This window comes from Nannospalax galili, unplaced genomic scaffold (genome assembly GCF_000622305.1).
Source record: "Nannospalax galili isolate Female #2095 unplaced genomic scaffold, S.galili_v1.0 scaffold346, whole genome shotgun sequence".
In the NCBI taxonomy this organism is placed as follows: Eukaryota; Metazoa; Chordata; class Mammalia; order Rodentia; family Spalacidae; genus Nannospalax; species Nannospalax galili.
Genome location: NW_008357637.1, coordinates 8,590,087 through 8,607,463, shown reverse-complemented (window position 1 = coordinate 8,607,463; position 17,377 = coordinate 8,590,087). Strand labels below are relative to the sequence as shown.

Below are 17,377 nucleotides of genomic sequence, written 5' to 3'. Positions count from 1 at the left end.
CTATCAGGCTAGATGTGGTTATTTCCTTTTTTTTTTATTCTATGAACACAAATTGCAGCACCATGAAATGGCCCTGTATCCCAGTGGATGATATCCCCTTTTTCAGGACTTAGAATACATATGTTAAAATCTCCTAGTGCTTACCAACTCTAATCTTAACAGCAATTATAAATATCTGAACAACTCAATCTTTTAGCCCTTAATGTGCCCTATGTTTTAAAAAATATTCAGTAAGAGACCAGGAACTAATCTCATTTGTTTATGCATTTTGAATGTTATGGAATGTGGGGCATTAAAAAAAAAATCAGTACTAGGGCCTGGAGAGATGACACAGCAGTTAAGAGCACTGGCTGCTCTTGCAGAGGACCTGAGTTCAGTTCCTTCCCAGAACCCTTATGGTGGATAGTAACCATCTGTAACTCCAGTACTAGGGGGTCTGATGCCCTCTTCTGACTTCTGCTGGCATTGAACAACATAGGTGCACTTACATACATGCAGGCAATACACATAAAATAAAAATAATAGATAAAATATATTTTTTTTAAATTTAGTAATTGAAGTCTTCCCTTGTTGTTCATGAAGGAAGTTATTAGATGCATAACTCTGACAAAGAATCTCAATAGTCTGTACTTTTTTGGTACAAGCTCCTAGCATTGAGCATTTAACCAGACCAACGTTCACTCTGTAGCAGACACTACTCTTTAAACACTGTCCTAGCATTGAGCATTTAACCAGCTCAACGTTCACCTGTAGCAGACGCTACTCCTTTAAGCACTGTGATAAATTTATTTCTCCTGTTCTCATTGTCCTTTATATCTTGTCATCCAAACATTTTTCTATCTTTTTTAATCTTTTAAAATCTTTTTTAAAATTTATTTATTCATTTTTATTTTGTGTGTATGCAGTGCCCACAGAGGTCAAAAGAGGCTGTCAAATCCCCTGGGACTGGAGTTCCAGACAGTTGTTAGCTGCCATGTGGGTGCTAGGATTCAAACCTGGGTCTTCTGCAAGAACAACCAGTGTTCGTAACTGCTGAGCCATCTCTCCAGCCCCCCTTTTTTAATCTTTTAAAAAAGGTTTTTATATTTTTATCCATAACTTTTGGTCCATGGTTTTAAAATATTTTATTTTTATTTTATGTGTATGAGTGTTTTGTCTGAATGTATGTAAGCACACCCATGTCATGCAATGCCTGAGGATGAGGAGGTGAGAAGAATGTGTTGGATTCCTCTGGAACTGGAGTTATGTACAGTTGTTAGCTGCCATATGGGTGCTGGGAATTGAACCTGGGTCCTCTGCAAGAGCAGCCAGTGCTCTTAACTGCTGAGCCAGCTCTCCAGCCCCAGTCCATGATTTTAAATTGATGACATGGCATTTCTTAGTTTCTGGTTTGTGACATTACCATGCCACATTACAACTACCTGAATAAAGCAGTCTGACTCTTAGTTTTTAAGAGTGGGCCAGAACTCAGAGGACAAGGACACCCCTTCCCCCAGATGTCTCTTAGAACTATGCCCTGGAACTGTGCTCTGGAATTACCCTCTGGGACTGTGTCATTGAGTCAGGCCTTGCCCATAATTTTATTCAAAATGGTTTGTTTCAGCTTCAATTGGGGAAGTATAAGCTAGAATCTGTGCTCATCAACAATCTTGTCTTTTCATCCCTAGCTCTAAAATTTCTCCCACACACAGTCTCAAGCATCCTTCCTCAATCTTCACGTTTTTCAATGAGGATGGGTATGCTGCCTTTCAGTACTTTGCTATGTCAATTCTCAAGCATACTCACATTCATTTGTTATGTTTTTGGGTGGAGTAATAAATTGAGGTTACCAGGAAACAAGATCAGGTACCCAGATCACAAGAGTACATGGTTCAGTGAGTTTATCATGGTTCATTAGAAGTCATTGGTCCAGATTATGCCCATTTTGTCATTCCTACACTGGTTGCCTTTCTCTTTCTCTGGATATTGCTCATGTCACTTCAACATTCTTATCTTTAATGATGAATGATCATTACAAAATGGAATGCTGTCAATGTTTTTTTTTTAATGTGAACTAAATTTTAATTTTTGTTACAAAAACTGCTAAGGCAGTTTTGTGTCATCAAAAACCATACTGTGGTTCACCTTTGTAAGAGTAGAAAGGAGATGCTGTGGAAGACCATGGTGCCAATGGAGGATACATGTTTCTTGAAATGTGTAAAGTTCTCTATACTGCACATGGAAAGGTAGGGTTAGGCAGGAAGCTCTGGCCAAAATAAGTAAGTTCAAAAGAACCGAAACTTTCTATTCTCTGTAACTTACTCTTTCCAAATGTCTGCTAATTTTTAAATCTTTTTAGAGATATTGCTAACAATATTTTTTTAGCTTTTTGAAATAGGGTCTTACTATGTAATGCAAACCAGCCACAAACTATATTCTGCTGAATATGCTAAGGTTACAAATGCCACCATGCCTGGCACACTGTCAGATATTCTATTTAAAAGTACAAGAGTAACACAGAAACTATTACGATAGTAAACACCATACATGCAGACTGAATTTGACACCTTTGCTATCCTTTCTTCCTAGTATTTTTTTACTTCTCAATTTTCTAACACTTCTCATTTGCTTAATTCTTTTGTCACTTAACTGCCCTCAAAAAAAAAAAAAAAAAAACCTACATGTTTGAAGTAAAGTAAGTGAATACATGAATACCCATTTTAGCCCATCATGTTTCATACAAAGTACTTGTGTGGGCTTTTTGTTTGTATTGGTTTAGGGTTTTTATGAGACAGGATCTTGCTAGCTGGCCTGAAACTCTTTATGCAACCTAGACTGGTCTGAAACTCATGATCTTCCTACCTCAGCCTCCTGAGTGCTAGAATTACAGGCAAGTACTACCCTACCCAGTATATACAGTTTACTTTTAAACTTATAAGAAAAATGCAGGCACTAGGGGTATGGTGGTTTGGTTGGTAGTGCTTGCTAACATACTTGAAGCCCTGGATCCAATCTCCAGCACCAAATAATCTGGGCATGGTGAAACATACCTGTAATCCCAACACTCAGAAGTAAAGGCAGGAAAATCAAAAGTTCAAGATCACCCTTGACTATATAGGGAGTTCAAGGCCAGCTTAGGCTATATGAGACCCTGTCTCAAAAAAATTTTTTTTAAGTACATATTATGTTAAATGAATACATATACCCTAAAACTTACAACTTTAAAATAGTAATTTAATGGAATCCTACTGAAACTGGCCAACAGCCCATGGAAAACAGATGATGTAGAGACCTGAAAGTTCAGTGCCTTGCCACAATGGGAGGAAGATCATCCCACTGCTACCACCCCGTCCAAGGCTCAGGGACTTTTATGGAAGTTCAAGGAAAGAATGTAAGAGCCAGAGGAAGGGGTGAAGTGTTAACTGGAAATGTCCTCTGACCACTATGCTGGCAAGCTATAGTCACACCTCCTTCCCACTCTCATCAAGGAGTCGGGGCCGGGGGAGTCAGTTACCCCTCCCACCCAATCAGTCAACTTTAGCTGCATGTGAGGGGAAGGGGCAAAGGATGTATAAGCCAAGAGGCACCTTTTTCACCATTTTGTACAGCTGTTGGGAGGTCACAGGATCTGTATTTGAGTGTGGACTTTATGGCACAGCTGTAAATGTAGGGTGCCCACTCTTCTGTAAATAAACCCCTACCCTATGCTCTGTTAAAAAAAATTAAAAAAATAGTAATTTAAATAAATTATGGTAATATAAATCATTACCCATTCTACATATATGCCACGTGCAGGTGTTCCGTACCTACATGATTGCTTTATGTCTTCTGATGCATCTACCTAGGACTGAGTGCTGTTGCTTCATTTTGAGTTCTAGAGTTTTAAAATATTATTTTTACAACTTTTTATAAAAGTAGATAACTTACTAATTTTTCCATTTGTATATGAAAAGTTCACATCTTCCAGTGTAGATGATCTAGGCTCACATAGTGGCCTGTGCCATAACCCCACCTGCACTGGAGGTTGAGGTGGGAAGGTCATTTGAGCCCAGGACTTTGATGCCAGCCTCAATAACATAGCAAGACTCTGCCCCCCACCCAAAAGAAGGTATTTCAGGACCAAGTATGCTTAATGTGTTAAACATTTTCAAAGATATAGAGACGTCCTATCTGCTTTGACTTTAAAATGACAGCGAGTTTTACAAAGATAAAATTAGTCAGCATTGCCTCCATCAGTTATCCTGTTAACTATGCTGCACTCGACATTTTAATCTGATACTTCAATGAAACATTTAGGAGTATATTAAATTATTAACACATTTTTCTCTTCTTACCAAACCTAGGGCACTAAAGGGTCATAAAGTAGCTGCTTGTGCCCATGTGTCACCCTTAACTGTTGAATTAAAATTTGATTAAATATAAAATTGATATTTAGAAATATCTGAACTATATAAAAAGTGACCTAAAATGATGGACTGACTCCCAAGTGATAAGGAAATAACAGACATAGTTGTGAAAGAGTGCTTCTTTTTGAATTTGATATTTATACTCTTTTGGGGTTTGTTTTTTGAGACAGAGTCTCCCTATAGCCCCAGCTGGCCTGGAACTTGTTATGAAGGCTAGGCTGGCCTCCATCTCATAGAGATCCACCAGCCTCTGCCTCCTGAGTGCTGGCTAAAGGCATGCACCACCATGCCTGGCTAAACTTTTTTTTACATAATCATGTTATCCATCTTCATGAGAATGTGAGGACAGCATCATCTCCTCCTTATGGATGGAGCACTCTGTTCACACTAGTTCTCTGCTTCTCTTTAATTCATCCAAGCAAACCCAAATAATTTATGAAAGGGTTGTGACACAATTGTACTTAAAACACCAACAGGCAGATTAGCTTTTCTTTTTATTTCATTCTCTTGTGCCAAATATCAAAACAAGGAACTGCATGGAGCCTCACGTACTTCATCCCATCCACAGAGCACTGGAAGCACCCATAGACTGTCTCCCTTTTCAAGTTCCCCATTCCACAGAGTATGCAGGGCCCTTTAGGAATGTTGTGGTTCAGTAAGTTCACTCTGATGTGAGTCCCCTCCTTGAGAGAAATGTCAGTCATGCTGAGAGGTTTGTCATAGTAGTCAGAAAAGAGATCATCCAAGTAAAGTTGGGAACGAGAGATGGCATCCATCACCCTCCTGTCTACAAAAGAGAAACCGGAAATGTGTTAGAGCCACCCAAACTGCATTTATAAATGTATGAATCCAACCCACCCAGCATGAAATAATTTGGCTTTTAAGATTTTCTTTAGTAGATGGGACTACTAAGTACACAATCTCACATATTCATATGAGAAGAAAAAAATGCATTCACAAATACTCTTCAATAGACATACTTCTTTCAAACAGTATATTTCTCAGCCGATAGAGCAGGGCAAATGATGCCGTTTCTTCCCTTTCAAATCCTCCTTTTGACACTGAAGTGACACAAAGGTCTACAAAAAAAATTTAAGATGATGTTATAACTTAACTCAGATTTTTTTGTTTTATAGGTGCAATGATTAATAAATGCAGTTTACTGGGTTTGTTAAGTTTTACATATTTTGAGAAAATTCAGAGATTAAAAAAAAACAACAACAAAAAACAGTGACACACCTTAAGCCCATCCTGGACCTGGCCGGTGTTCCACCCCAGAAGCACTGGTATGTACCTTGAAAATGCTTCCAGACATAATTTCTTACTGTACATACTTCTTTAAAAATCTCTTAGAGATTATTGCATGCCCCGTATCTATACAGTTGCCCAGCTCTTAATGGCTCATGCTATTCTGCTGTAGGCATGAGATGCACCACTCCTGAAGTCCTCCAGGCTGTCTCCAATATTTTGCCATCAGGAACTAAAGACCATCATACCTATATCATTGTAAACACATCTCAGTACACCTCTAGCATAATTTCTGGAACTGGGAGAGCAAAGAACACATACATTTTTGGTTTTGATGAACGCCAGTTTATATTCCTCTCTATAATCAATTTATAACTACAAAAACCTACATCAAAAGGTTCAAAATAGAAGTTACTTAGAAGGTAGTTTCATTTCTAGACTTCCTAACCCCTCCTCCCACAGAAATGAACAAAAACAGGTCTAAAAATGCTGGTAAATTACCACAGCTAGGGACTCCCTTGCCTGGTCCTTTGGGGGCTACATCTGGTCTTGTGCTGGCTGGCAGTCAACTAACTAAAACCTGTGAAATGCAGAAAGCTAAAGTAAGCTGCACTGAGCTACCATTCAAGCAGACGATTGTAGAAGAAGCACTTGTACTTCTAATGTGCATTTTCTACTTTTATTTTTAAGAGTATGCAGCTAAGGCCAGGCGTGGTGGCACAGACCTTTAATCCCATGACTCAGGAGGCAGAGGCAGGCATATCTCTGTGAGTTTGAGGCCAACCTGGTCTACATACTGACTACATAGCGAGTTCCAGGCCAGCTGAGGCTACAGGGAGAGCCTGTCTCAAAAAGACCGAAAAAAAGAGCATGCAGCTAGGAAGTTATGTCTAAACAGGTGAAAAAACAAAACAAACACATAAAAGAAATAACACCTGTGTGCCACAATTTGGCTACCAGACACTTCAGCCATCTTGATCTTGCTATCTTTAGATTCCTATTTGCCACCACCCAAAGCTACCTATTAGGTCATTTATGATCCTTCACATGTAAGCTAAGGAATATCTTTTCAGTGAGTGGTCCTCATGTCATTCCTAATCTAAAATTCCAAGTAGTGTAGTACGGAACCTTCACCAAGAAGCACAAAAGAGGAATAGGATAAGCAGGGGAGGGAGGGCCTTTCCCAGCTCATTCACCCTAATGTAAGACTGACTGTCCTGAATGAATGCACCATGTTTCTATAATCCTAAAAGACAGAGGAGATGGAAAAGGAGGAAGGGAAGGAGAGGGAAGAGATTCATTCCTAGTAACTTCTTAAAAATATAATCACGTGTTTCAAGCACATCATTCACTCACCAAAGGCACCATCCAGATAAATGAAGAGCTCGAAAACACTGAAAGCTATGGTTGTATGTGCTGGAAAAACAATCGCTTTTTCCCTTCCTTTGGGATTCTGTTCATCCATGAAATGAAACTACATTAAACAAATAGATAAAATAACATTATTAAGGAGCATAGCAGGGCAGGATAGCTTTTTGGAGAAACAGACCACTTCCTATAATCCAAACAAAACAAAACCTCTGCAACTGAAGAACTGTCTTGCTTTAATTAAACTTTATAGTAGAGATCCCAGTGTGCCATGGGGCTGTGCTCTCTATTAAAGAACTCTTCAGTTTGTCATTTAGCTTGCTATGAAAGCCAGTGATTAGTGTTACCCCAGTTGCAATACTTTTGCAGTAGAAACATTTTTCTTTTTTTAAAAAAAAATTACTTATTATGTTTATATTGTGGGTATGAGTGCTTTGCCTGCATGTATCTAAGTGTACCACATGCATGCAATGTTGGTGGAGGCCAGAAGAGTGCATCAAATTCCCTGAAACTGAGGTAAGGACAAGATGTTAGCTGCCATGTGGATGCTGGGAGCTGCTGCCATGTGATGACGGGAGAGCTAAACCTGATCCTCTGGAAGAGCAGCCAGTGATCTTAACCACTGAGCCATCTCTCCAGTCCAGAAACATTTTTATTTTAGGCTCACCTATTTACTGTTCCAAAGGCCCCCAGATCTGTAGGCAGCTTTCCCAATTACCAACTTATTTTCCAAAACAGTCACCATAAAATAAATCCTTCAGTTTGTGTCCCTTTAATAACCAATGTTAACCAGAATTTGAAGGATACCTGAATACAGATTCTGAACAGAACCTTTACTTGTAAAGACTTTATAATTACGTAATTGATACAATGAGATATGTTTATGAGGCAGAGCTTAGTATTCATTAAATGTCTTAGTCATCTTACATAGATTATATATACGTTAAATTACAATTAAAGACAGTTGAAAAGATGACCATTTAATCCTGTATTTCTTTTTTTAACTTTATTTCTGTATTATTAGTGTGCACATGATGTGTGTGTGTGTGTGTGCGTGTGTGTGTGTGTGTGTGTGTATATGTAGACAGGAATGCATGCCACTGTGTGCACATGGAGGTTAAAGGACAACTTTGTGGAGTAAATTCTCTCTTTCCCTTTTTACATGGGTCCTAAGGATTGGACTCAGTCACCAAGCTTGCAGAACAAGAGCCTTTACCCACTGAGCTGTTTCAATGGCCCTAGTCCTATATTTCTAAAAACCAGTGGCTTTTTTCTTTAAAATTTTTTATCAACACCGTATTTGTACACATTTATGAAAAATAATGTGGTGTTTTGATTCCTGTACACATAAGGTAGTGATCAACTCAAGGTAATCAGTATATCCATCACGTTAAACTTCTAACATTTCTTTATAGTGAGTACATTCCTCTCTTCTAACCATTTTGAGAAATATATTACATTGTCAATTAGATTCACCCTGCTATGCCACAGATCACCAGAACTCATTCCTCCTATCAAACAATAGCATTGTACCCATTGATCGAAGCTCCACTGTACCCATCCAGCCTCTGGCAGACACTATCTGTTCTCAACTTCCAGGAGATCAATGTTTTTCTTTTTCTTTTTTTTGGCCGGGGCGTGGGGGGGGGCGGTTAGCATTAGGGCGTGCGTGCGTGCGTGTGTGTGTGTGTGTGTGTGTGTGTGTGTGTGTGTGTGTGTGTGTGCGCGCGCGCGCGCGCGCATGCAGAGGGTGTGTTCACATGTGTGCATGCAGGTGGAGGCATTGGATGTCTTCATCTTTTACTCTCCACCTTAATTCCAAGACAGGGTCTCTCACTGAACTGGAGCTCACCGGTTAGGCAAGATTGCTGGCAGGGATTCAGCAAGCCCCAGGGATCCTCCTGTCTCTGCCACCTCCCCAATGCTGAGATTACAGGTGTGCACTGCCACACCTTTTATGTGGGTGCTGGGGATCAAACTCAGGTCCCCATGCTTGCACAGCAAGTGCTTTACAGACTATGCTCTCTGGCTCATTTAAAAAAAATTAAGTTACTATACAAAGTAATGGGCTTCATAATAACGTTTTAATATATTTATGTCAATGTACTTTGTTCTGATTTATCCTTCTCCCTCTGCCCCCATCCACCCACCCACTGCTCCCCTTTCTCTCCTCAAACAATCCTCCCTCAGCTTTCATGTCACATCTATTCCATTACCCACCCACACCAAGATCTCTCTTCAGCTTTCCTGGTCCCCTTTCTAGAATCATGACCTACACACATATAAATAGACATCAATATAAATTTAAAGCTCAATTCTGCTTATGAGAGAAAACATGCAGTATTTGTCTTTCTGAGTCTGATTTATCTCACTTAATGTAATAATTTTCAATTCCATCCATTTTCCTGCAACTGTCATAATTTCGTTTTTATTTACTACTGAATAAAATTTTACCTAGCAAATGATTTTTAATCCTACCAAATCGCTGCTAGGTGTCATTGTTGGAGAAGGATAAATAATATAATTAATTTTCTAAGTTTTAAAAGGACCACTGAATGAAGCATGTTTGGTGATTGATAATATTAATTTAGAATGTATATCTTAATATAAAAAATAAACTCAGGGTGAGCGAGATGGCTCAGCATGCACACTGTGGCATGCATGCTTGCTCACACACACTCACACACATACACTCATGCACAAAATAAATAAATATTTAAAAATTAAATGCAAATTCAACTTTTAAAAATTCAGTGTGAATTACAGTATTGAAAAATCAAAATGACACAGGTGAGGTGGCAAATGCCTTTAATCCTAGTACCCGGGTGGCAAATGCAGGTAGATCTCTATGAGACTGAGGCACCCTGGTCTACATAACAAGTTCCAGGCCAGCTGGGACTACAGGGAAACCTCTCACAAAAACAAAAAAGGGACTGGAGAGATGGCTTGGCAGTTAAGAGCACATGTTACTCTTGCAGAGGACCTGGGTTCAGTTCCCAGCACCTATATGGCAGCTAATAACCATCCATAACTACAGTTCCAGTCTTCTGACCTCTGTGGATTGCACAACTCGGATATACTTACATACATGCAGGCAAAAAAATCATACACGTAAAATAAATAAAAATTAAATAAACAAATAACTGATAAAATAAAATAATAGAATAATAAAATAAAAAGGGCCAGAGAGATGGCTCAGTGGTTAAGAGCATGTATTCCTTTCCCAGAGGACCTGAGTTTAATTCTCAGTAACCACATCCAGTGGCTCACACTCCTGGGAGATCTGACACCTCTGGCTTCCTAGAGCACCTACACTCATGTGCACATACCCATGTGCACATACCCACACACACACAAATAAATAAATAATAAATAAATATCTTAAAAAGAAATCTTAAAAAAAAAAGAAAAGAATGCAACTTCAGGATTGACTTTTGTTCTTAAAACAGTACTTAGGTCTATTTAATTGGAGAGATTCTACACACATTACTTCACAACGATTAGTGATTTGTTTGTATGAAATTACACATATTTAGAACATATCTTGTCTTGGGTTGTTTCTCCCTGAAACCCATATACTCCAATACAAAACCCTCTACAACCTCTGCTTCTTCATCTCTGTGCTTGATGAAAGGCACAAACCTCATCAAAAATTGAGTACTTTTTAAAAAGTTTCACGTCAAGTTTTTAGTTACAAGCAAAACCTGTTGAGTGTGATTTACCCGCATGGCTTCCCCTCGAATTCCCGCGTGCACAGACAGTGAGCACTGGCGTGTGGTTCGGATACTTTCCATGACCACGCACAGCACTGCCTTTCGGCAGCTCCTTGACTGGCGGATCAAACTGTGGTCAAAGTTAATTTTTCTAAAATAAAGAAGATACATTCAGGAGATTCTTTAATATATAATTATATAGAATTGAGGGCATTTTCTGTGTTATTCATGGTCCATGTTAACTATGTGTAAATTAAGGCAGACAGTGTAAATCAGAACATATAAACAAATAATTTAAATAATCTGCCTCTTCCTTGTTTTCTAGTTTTATAGAGTGGGAGGTGTTGTTTCTTCTGTTTTCTGGTATTAGAGCTTGAACCTAGGTCCTTGTGCATGTTAGGCACTGAGCTACATCCTAACACCTCTCTCTCTCTCTCTCTCTCTGTCTCTCTCTCTGTCTCTCTCTCTCTCTCTCTCTCTCTCTCCTCTCTAATTTTAATTTGAGACAGGGACTCAATAATTTTCCCAGGGTACACTTGAATTCAGTGTGTAGCCTGAATACACTTTGAGGTTGTAACCCTGCCTTGGTCACCCAAGCATCTGGGATAACAGGCCTGTACAGCCTGGCTCCTCTGGTTTTCTTAAAACATACTTCTAAAGAATGTTTTATTCTGTCTTTTGGGAGTCTGTTGAAAACACAGACTCATATTATTTCAATGTGATAATTTAGCAAATGTGTTCAGAATCATAGTGATTTTTGTGCAACAACTCAAAACTGATTTTAAATCAAATGATTTCTGAATATGTGTTGGAGACCATTACCTTGTTTGAAGTCTGCCAAAAGTATGCTTGGTGTATTAGCAGAGTCAATGAAGTCGCAGGTTCTGAAGTGCAGTGTCCCTTATGTTTAGATTAGATTAAAAGGCTATACCTTAGTCACACTGTTTTGTGAACATCTGATCTATACCTTATAAACATTCCATTTTGGTGCAAATAATTTCCTAAGGCCTTGCAGAGAAATGTCCCTTTGACCTGCCTACCTTTTGTTCCTAAATGCCTGCTTAGAGCACCTTAGCCATGCTAGTAAAAACTTGGGGACAGAGGGACTCTTTCATACAGTTAAAGTGTCTCGTGTATTAGGTTAGACTACACCTTCACTCTTCTGTACCCAGCACCACCCAGCTGTGCAGGACAGAGCAAATATGTACCCTTACCCAATGTTTGGATATACTAATAATTTGAAGTCATTCAAACAAATAAAAAATAAATAAATTACACTTGTAAAATATAACCCAGATGTTTTAAGTATTCTTTGCAATGAAGTTTAGATATTTAAATCATTTAATGAGAACACAAGTATACTGGGATATTTGTACTGACCTGGCAGTAATTTCCTTAAGTAATGTTGATACTTCCACTTCATGTTTGGTTACGACACCAAATGAAGCCTTTACTGCGATGGAATCAGATCCAGTAACATTGATGCCAACATCATTCACAATATGGTTGCCTCGTCGTCCATAGAGGGAAACATCTGATTCATCTTCATAATTCAGTAATTGATAAGAGGAAATACCTAATGAGAAAGAACTTAGTATTTCTTTTTTGGTTTTTTTTTGTTTTTTTTTTTTGAGACAGGGACTCCCTGTAGCCCCAGCTGTCCTGGAACTCACTATGTAGACCAGGCTGGCCTGGAACTCACAGAGATCCACCTGCCTCTGCCTCCTGAGTGCTGGGATTAAAGGCGTGCACCACCATGCCTGGCTAGAACTTAGTATTTTTTAAATGTCTCAAATCTATAGATTTTTATATAGTGTCATATTAATTTGTAACTTGAAATCTTTTTATCCAAATGTTAATGAGAAAGCATTTCAAACCAGATGAAAAATAATATTTCAGTGAATTTTACAACAAAAAACACAAATGACAGAATAATTAAAATGCAATCAAATTCTCTGTTCATACATTGGAATATCATAGACATTAAGATCCACTGGGCAATTAAAAAAAAAACAAGAATTTATAAGCAATAACTTGCCATTATGTCTATTTTATGATCCAGCTTTTAAAATACATGTCAGGGCTGGGGAGGTGGCTCAGCTGGTAAAGTACATGCTGTGCAAGCATGAGGATGAGAGTTCAACTCAAGTATCCCACATTAAAAAATACATTTGATTATTACCAATTGTAATAAATCAACTGTAAAAAATTCAAATTACTTTCATTCAATTATGTGAAAATAGATAAGATCAAATAATATTCAGTATTACACATGGAAAATGCATTTTCTAAGTTGATTTAGTCAATATAATTTATAATTGATTTTAAAATTCAATCAATGAGAGACTTGATTCTATAGAATTTCACATTGTTCAATTTAACAATATTACACATAAAAGTTATTTATTCATAAAATGTGTACTGGTAATATAATTAATCAATACAACCTATGCTCAGGTTATTAATAATACAACCCTGTAAGAAGTTACTCCAAAACATTTAAACTTACCAGCTGAAATTTCTCTGTCTCCTATGAGAATATCTTTCAGTGTAAAAGGTGTTGAGGCAAATTTATATCTAGGAAACAAAAAGCATCGCTTTTTTTTGACCACCAGACTGAGAGGCTGATATTTGTCAGCTTCACTGAGGCTTGGAACAGGAACTAATCTCCCTCCATCTCCAACTTGCTTGACAAAGCTCTTGGTGGCAGCAGCAAACATATTAATATCAAAACGTCATCAACTGCGTCCCTCAGGTAACAAATCCATGTTCAAAGAGGAAAATCAGGCAAAAAACAAAAGAGTTGCTTGACTCTAAGTACAATTACACAGGTTAAAAACATAAAGCATGGTCTCACCAAGTGGTTTACCAGCATGCAGTTCACAATGCTGCCTCCCTCAATGTGCCGAGGTAATGAATAATAGATAACAGTGTAAAATGATACACCAAAGTAAGTCTAACTTGGAATGGCTATCTACAGAACTAAAATATATGCAGAGAACGAATCCAAACACGCTACCAATGTCCTTGATGAGACGACAGCTGAGGGTGCTCCCCCAGCAGCAATGGGCCAGTTTAGAAGTCAAAGCCCTAAGGAAATCATTTGGGTGCTAACATTAGGCTGGATACCATCTGCAATGGTAATTCACTGACAAGTCTACCAGGTGAGTTTTGGCAACAGAAAGCACTGTTTTGAATCCTTACAGTGTACAGAGCATTTCATTAACATGAATGTGAGCATTCCATTAATTTTCGGTTTTGTATCTTTATGAAACCAAGTGTTTATTATCAAATATAAGTTCACAGAAAAAGGGGGAAATAATTGTACACAGATCTTTATAAAATTCTAGATTAAAGTCACATTACAAATTAAAAACTACTACAATTCGGTGGATAGTACAGGCCTTTGATCCTAGCACTCAGGCAGATGGTTGTTAGTTCCAGGCCAGCCTGAGCTACAAAGTATCTTCAAAAAAAAAAAAAAAAAAAAAAAAAAAACCTAAAAAACTACCAAGGAAGTCAAGGAAGTTTTTTTACTCAGAAGCTTGACAGTTCAGACCCTATCACCTGCCAGAGTGCTGCCAAACAACCTGTAAACAAAGTTATATAAGGGTTTGGCTTATTTTCAAGAAATTTTGTGGCTACAATTAAATCAAATTTTAGAAACAAATCTATACTGAGACATTGTATTGCCACAGGTGATTAATATATTTTGAAAGTCTCTGTGGTCCTTACAATAAGATTTTATTAAAACCTAAGAGTAACATAACATTATTGGATAGTAATTTATACACTTAATACAGGAATAAAGAAACAGAATAGGCTTTATCCATGCCCCAAAAGAATTTAATTTGATTAGATTCTAGATATTTTTCACTTGCCTTTCAAGTATTTAGGGCTCATATGCAACAGAAAGCAAATGTCTTTTCCATGATAAGATTCTGTATGCTAACCTAAAATCTTTAATTTAAAAAATGATTTTAAGCAGCCTCTTCGTGCGGATACCATTTGCACAAATCCATTCTGGAGCATCAAGTCAGTATAGGGAGCCATTTGCATAAGTGGCTAGCAAACCTAAGGCTACCTTCTCCTGTTCTGGTTTGTTTCTCCATCGCTGTGACAAAACTCTGACCAATACCAACTTTAGGAAAAAAGGGTTTATTTAGCTTTACATCTCCCCGTTACAGTTCTTCAGGGAGCCCAAGGTAGGAACTCAAGGCAGGAACCTGGAGGCAGGAGCTGGAGCACAGGCCATGGAGGAATGCTGCTTACTGGCTTGCTCTCCTGGCCCCTGCTCGGCCTGCTTTCTTATACAACACAGGCCCACCTGCCCAGGGGTGGCACCACCCACAGTGGGCTGGGCCCTCCCACATCACTCAATAATAAAAAAGATGCCCCACAGACATGGCTACAGGCCAGTCCAATGGCGGCAATTACCCAATTGAGGCTCCCTCAACCCAGATGTGTCAAGCTGACACTAAAGCTACCCAGCACAGCTCCCAACACACTGAAGGTGGCGCATCCCAGGCAATCACCATCTCTACGCACAGCAGTTTGGCGGGAGGAACGAGACTGGGAATCGCTTGAGAAAGGCCTGGCTGTACACCAGACGTGCCCTGAGGGGCAGGGCGGCTTCTGTGCCATCCAAGACCAAAGCCTGCTGCAGGACAAAGGAGCCTGCCCAGACCGGACTCCGGCGGACAGCGGGCGGACAGTGAGCGGGTGACCCACGCCACAGGCAGCGCCCGGCCGCAGCGCGAAGCCGACCTGCCCCCGGTCTCAAGTGCCTGAGGCAAACCTCCCGGAGTTTTCGCAGCAACTTGGCATTCGGAATTTTCAAACCTTTCTTAAAGTGGCCCGACCCTCATTTTCTATCCTCCCTACGCTTCAAACGTGCTGGCCTTGAGGCCTACTCCAAGCTTTCTCCGCTGGGAGGAAATCGCCTTCCTCTAAAGACAAAGAATTGAGATGCTGCTCCGTTAAGGCGGGAGGTCAAAGACCAACTGGGAAACCCCAGGCGCCGAAGAGGGTCGCCGGCAGGAGCAGGGAAGAGCCGGGACTAGCAGAGAGGGCGGAGCCTGCAGGGAGAGGGGTGGGGCCCGGAGCCGAGAGACTATAGGAGCCGCAGTGGGGAGCTGGGAAGAGCCGGGACTGGTGGGCGGGGCTGGAGGGGAGAGGGGCGGGGCGGGCGCTGTGGCTAAAAAGAGGCAGGACAGGAGCGGGGCGGAGCCTAGCGGAGGAGGGTGAGAGTCAGGGCAGAGAGGGGTGTGGCCAGCTCTTCGGCACCGAAGCCCCTCCTCCCCCGCCCGCCCCGCCGCCTGTCCTCTTCGCTGGAGGGACGCAGGCAGCCATCAGAGGGGGAGTCGGACCGGCAGTTCTGGAGAGCTCCTCTCGGGGACTGGCGGACGCGGGCAGCGAGGACCCAGCCCCGCACGGCTCTCCCTCGCCTTGCCCAGCCGTCCCTTCCCGCCATGTCCCAGGGCAGGTATTGCGCCGAGGCCCCGCCGCTGGAGCACGAGGACAGCGGGACCTTCAGGTCAGCGCTGGGCCGTTGAGGCCGCAGGCCCGGGAGGGGTGGGCAGCGGGCAGGGGCGGGGAGCCGGCTGTCGGGCTGCATTCTGGGTAAAGCCCCTTCCCGCTCCCAGCGGCCCTGGGTCCGCCCTCTCGGCCGGGGGGTCCTCCGCTCGCCCCGCCCCTCAGGCATCCCCCTGAGGCTCCGGGATCCCGAGGTGGTGAGGGGTGCAGCGCGTTGATCCGGGTGTAGGTTCGGTTTAGCATCCAGCGCCCGAGCCCACCCTGTTCTCTGGAGAATCCCTCCCTTCCCTGCTCTCAAGTTCTCAGCACAGACCTCCCTCCCTCATCCAGTTCGCGCCCGCCGAGTGGCTGCAGCTACAGGAGACAGGTGCGCCCAGGCCTTGCGGCTGGCCCTGGTCGCTGGGGAGCTGTGGCGCCTTCTTGTCACCGTTGGTGGCTTTTGCTTCCCTATCGGCTTTGACATGCAGAGCATACGTTTTTCTGGTTTTGCAGTTTGGGGAAGATGATAACAGCCAAACCCGGGAAAACACCGATTCAGGTATTACACGAATACGGCATGAAGACCAAGAACATTCCAGTTTATGAATGTGAAAGATCCGATGTGCAAATACACGTGCCCACTTTCACCTTCAGAGTAACCGTTGGTGACATAACTTGCACAGGTCTGTATGCAGTTAGCCCCTTTGGCCATATGGATTGGTAGTCCAGACGTTGTGTTGCTTTTCAATTAGAAAAAGTGCCCCCTTCTACCAAAGACAGTTTAGGAAGCAAGCTCTCCCCAGTTCTATGTCCCTGAGATATGAGGAGGCTCAGAGACTAGAAACGGTATCCAGGTATCCTTCGAGTCTTCTCTTACACTTTGGGAGCCTGCTAAGGTTCCTCTAAGAATTAGAGAGAAATGGGAAATGTTCCTAGAACTGTCATAGCTAGCTCAGTAGGCGCTGCCACATTTCAATCTTCCAAAAGTTATGGCAGATATAGAGTAGGCATGACCCCAGAATTTTCTAAGCTTTCCCCTCTCTTAATAGAGACATTTGGGACTTCAGATTCATTGTACAACTCTTCATTCTATGCCTGCAAAAAAAAAAAAAAAAAAAAAAAAAACAAAAAAAATTAAAAACCCCAAGC

At 41.0% G+C, this 17,377-nt stretch overlaps 2 protein-coding genes across 13 annotated transcripts in view; one reads left to right on the top strand and one right to left on the bottom strand.

Moving 5' to 3' along the window:
- Window positions 1–4,789: 4,789 nt before the first annotated feature.
- Pjvk (pejvakin) lies at window positions 4,790–15,843 on the bottom strand. 9 transcript variants are annotated; one of them, XM_029557290.1, is made up of 7 exons: window positions 15,557–15,843; window positions 13,224–13,291; window positions 12,095–12,290; window positions 10,724–10,865; window positions 6,990–7,107; window positions 5,366–5,464; window positions 4,790–5,172 (listed from the first exon to the last, which is right to left on the bottom strand). In XM_029557290.1, exons 4-7 carry the CDS (start codon window positions 10,793–10,795, stop codon window positions 4,880–4,882), a joined length of 582 nt encoding a protein of 193 aa, XP_029413150.1. In that variant the 5' UTR covers window positions 10,796–10,865; window positions 12,095–12,290; window positions 13,224–13,291; window positions 15,557–15,843; the 3' UTR covers window positions 4,790–4,879. The 9 variants fall into 9 exon arrangements, 8 of the variants coding, with proteins under 8 accessions (XP_029413150.1, XP_029413149.1, XP_029413151.1 ...); XM_029557289.1 differs by lacking the exon at window positions 15,557–15,843 and adding an exon at window positions 15,263–15,554; XM_029557291.1 differs by lacking the exon at window positions 15,557–15,843 and adding an exon at window positions 15,250–15,376.
- Window positions 15,844–16,002: 159 nt separating this feature from the next.
- Window positions 16,003–17,377, top strand: part of Prkra (protein activator of interferon induced protein kinase EIF2AK2) — a 20,474-nt gene continuing 19,099 nt past the window's right edge. The window contains exons 1-2 of one of the 4 annotated variants that reach the window (XM_017794925.2): window positions 16,003–16,250; window positions 16,742–16,787. Coding sequence is in view for 1 of the 4 variants with exons in the window: in XM_008855338.3 (XP_008853560.1) it covers window positions 16,186–16,250; window positions 16,742–16,911 (235 nt within the window). In the remaining 3 variants the exon portion in view is untranslated. Of the gene's footprint in view, window positions 16,251–16,741; window positions 16,912–17,377 lie in introns of those variants that run through there. The other 3 variants (XM_017794926.2, XM_008855338.3, XM_029557295.1) reach the window with 3 other exon arrangements.

Coding starts and splice junctions, on each gene's coding strand:
- Pjvk (XM_008855339.3), bottom strand. CDS start 13,434: ATGTTTGCTGCTGCCACCAAGAGCTTTGTCAAGCAAGTTGGAGATGGA. Junction 12,291..13,223: donor AGACAGAGAAATTTCAGCTG/GTAAGTTTAAAT, acceptor CTTTCTCATTAG/GTATTTCCTCTTATCAATTA. Junction 5,465..6,989: donor TTATCTGGATGGTGCCTTTG/GTGAGTGAATGA, acceptor TTTTTTTTGTAG/ACCTTTGTGTCACTTCAGTG.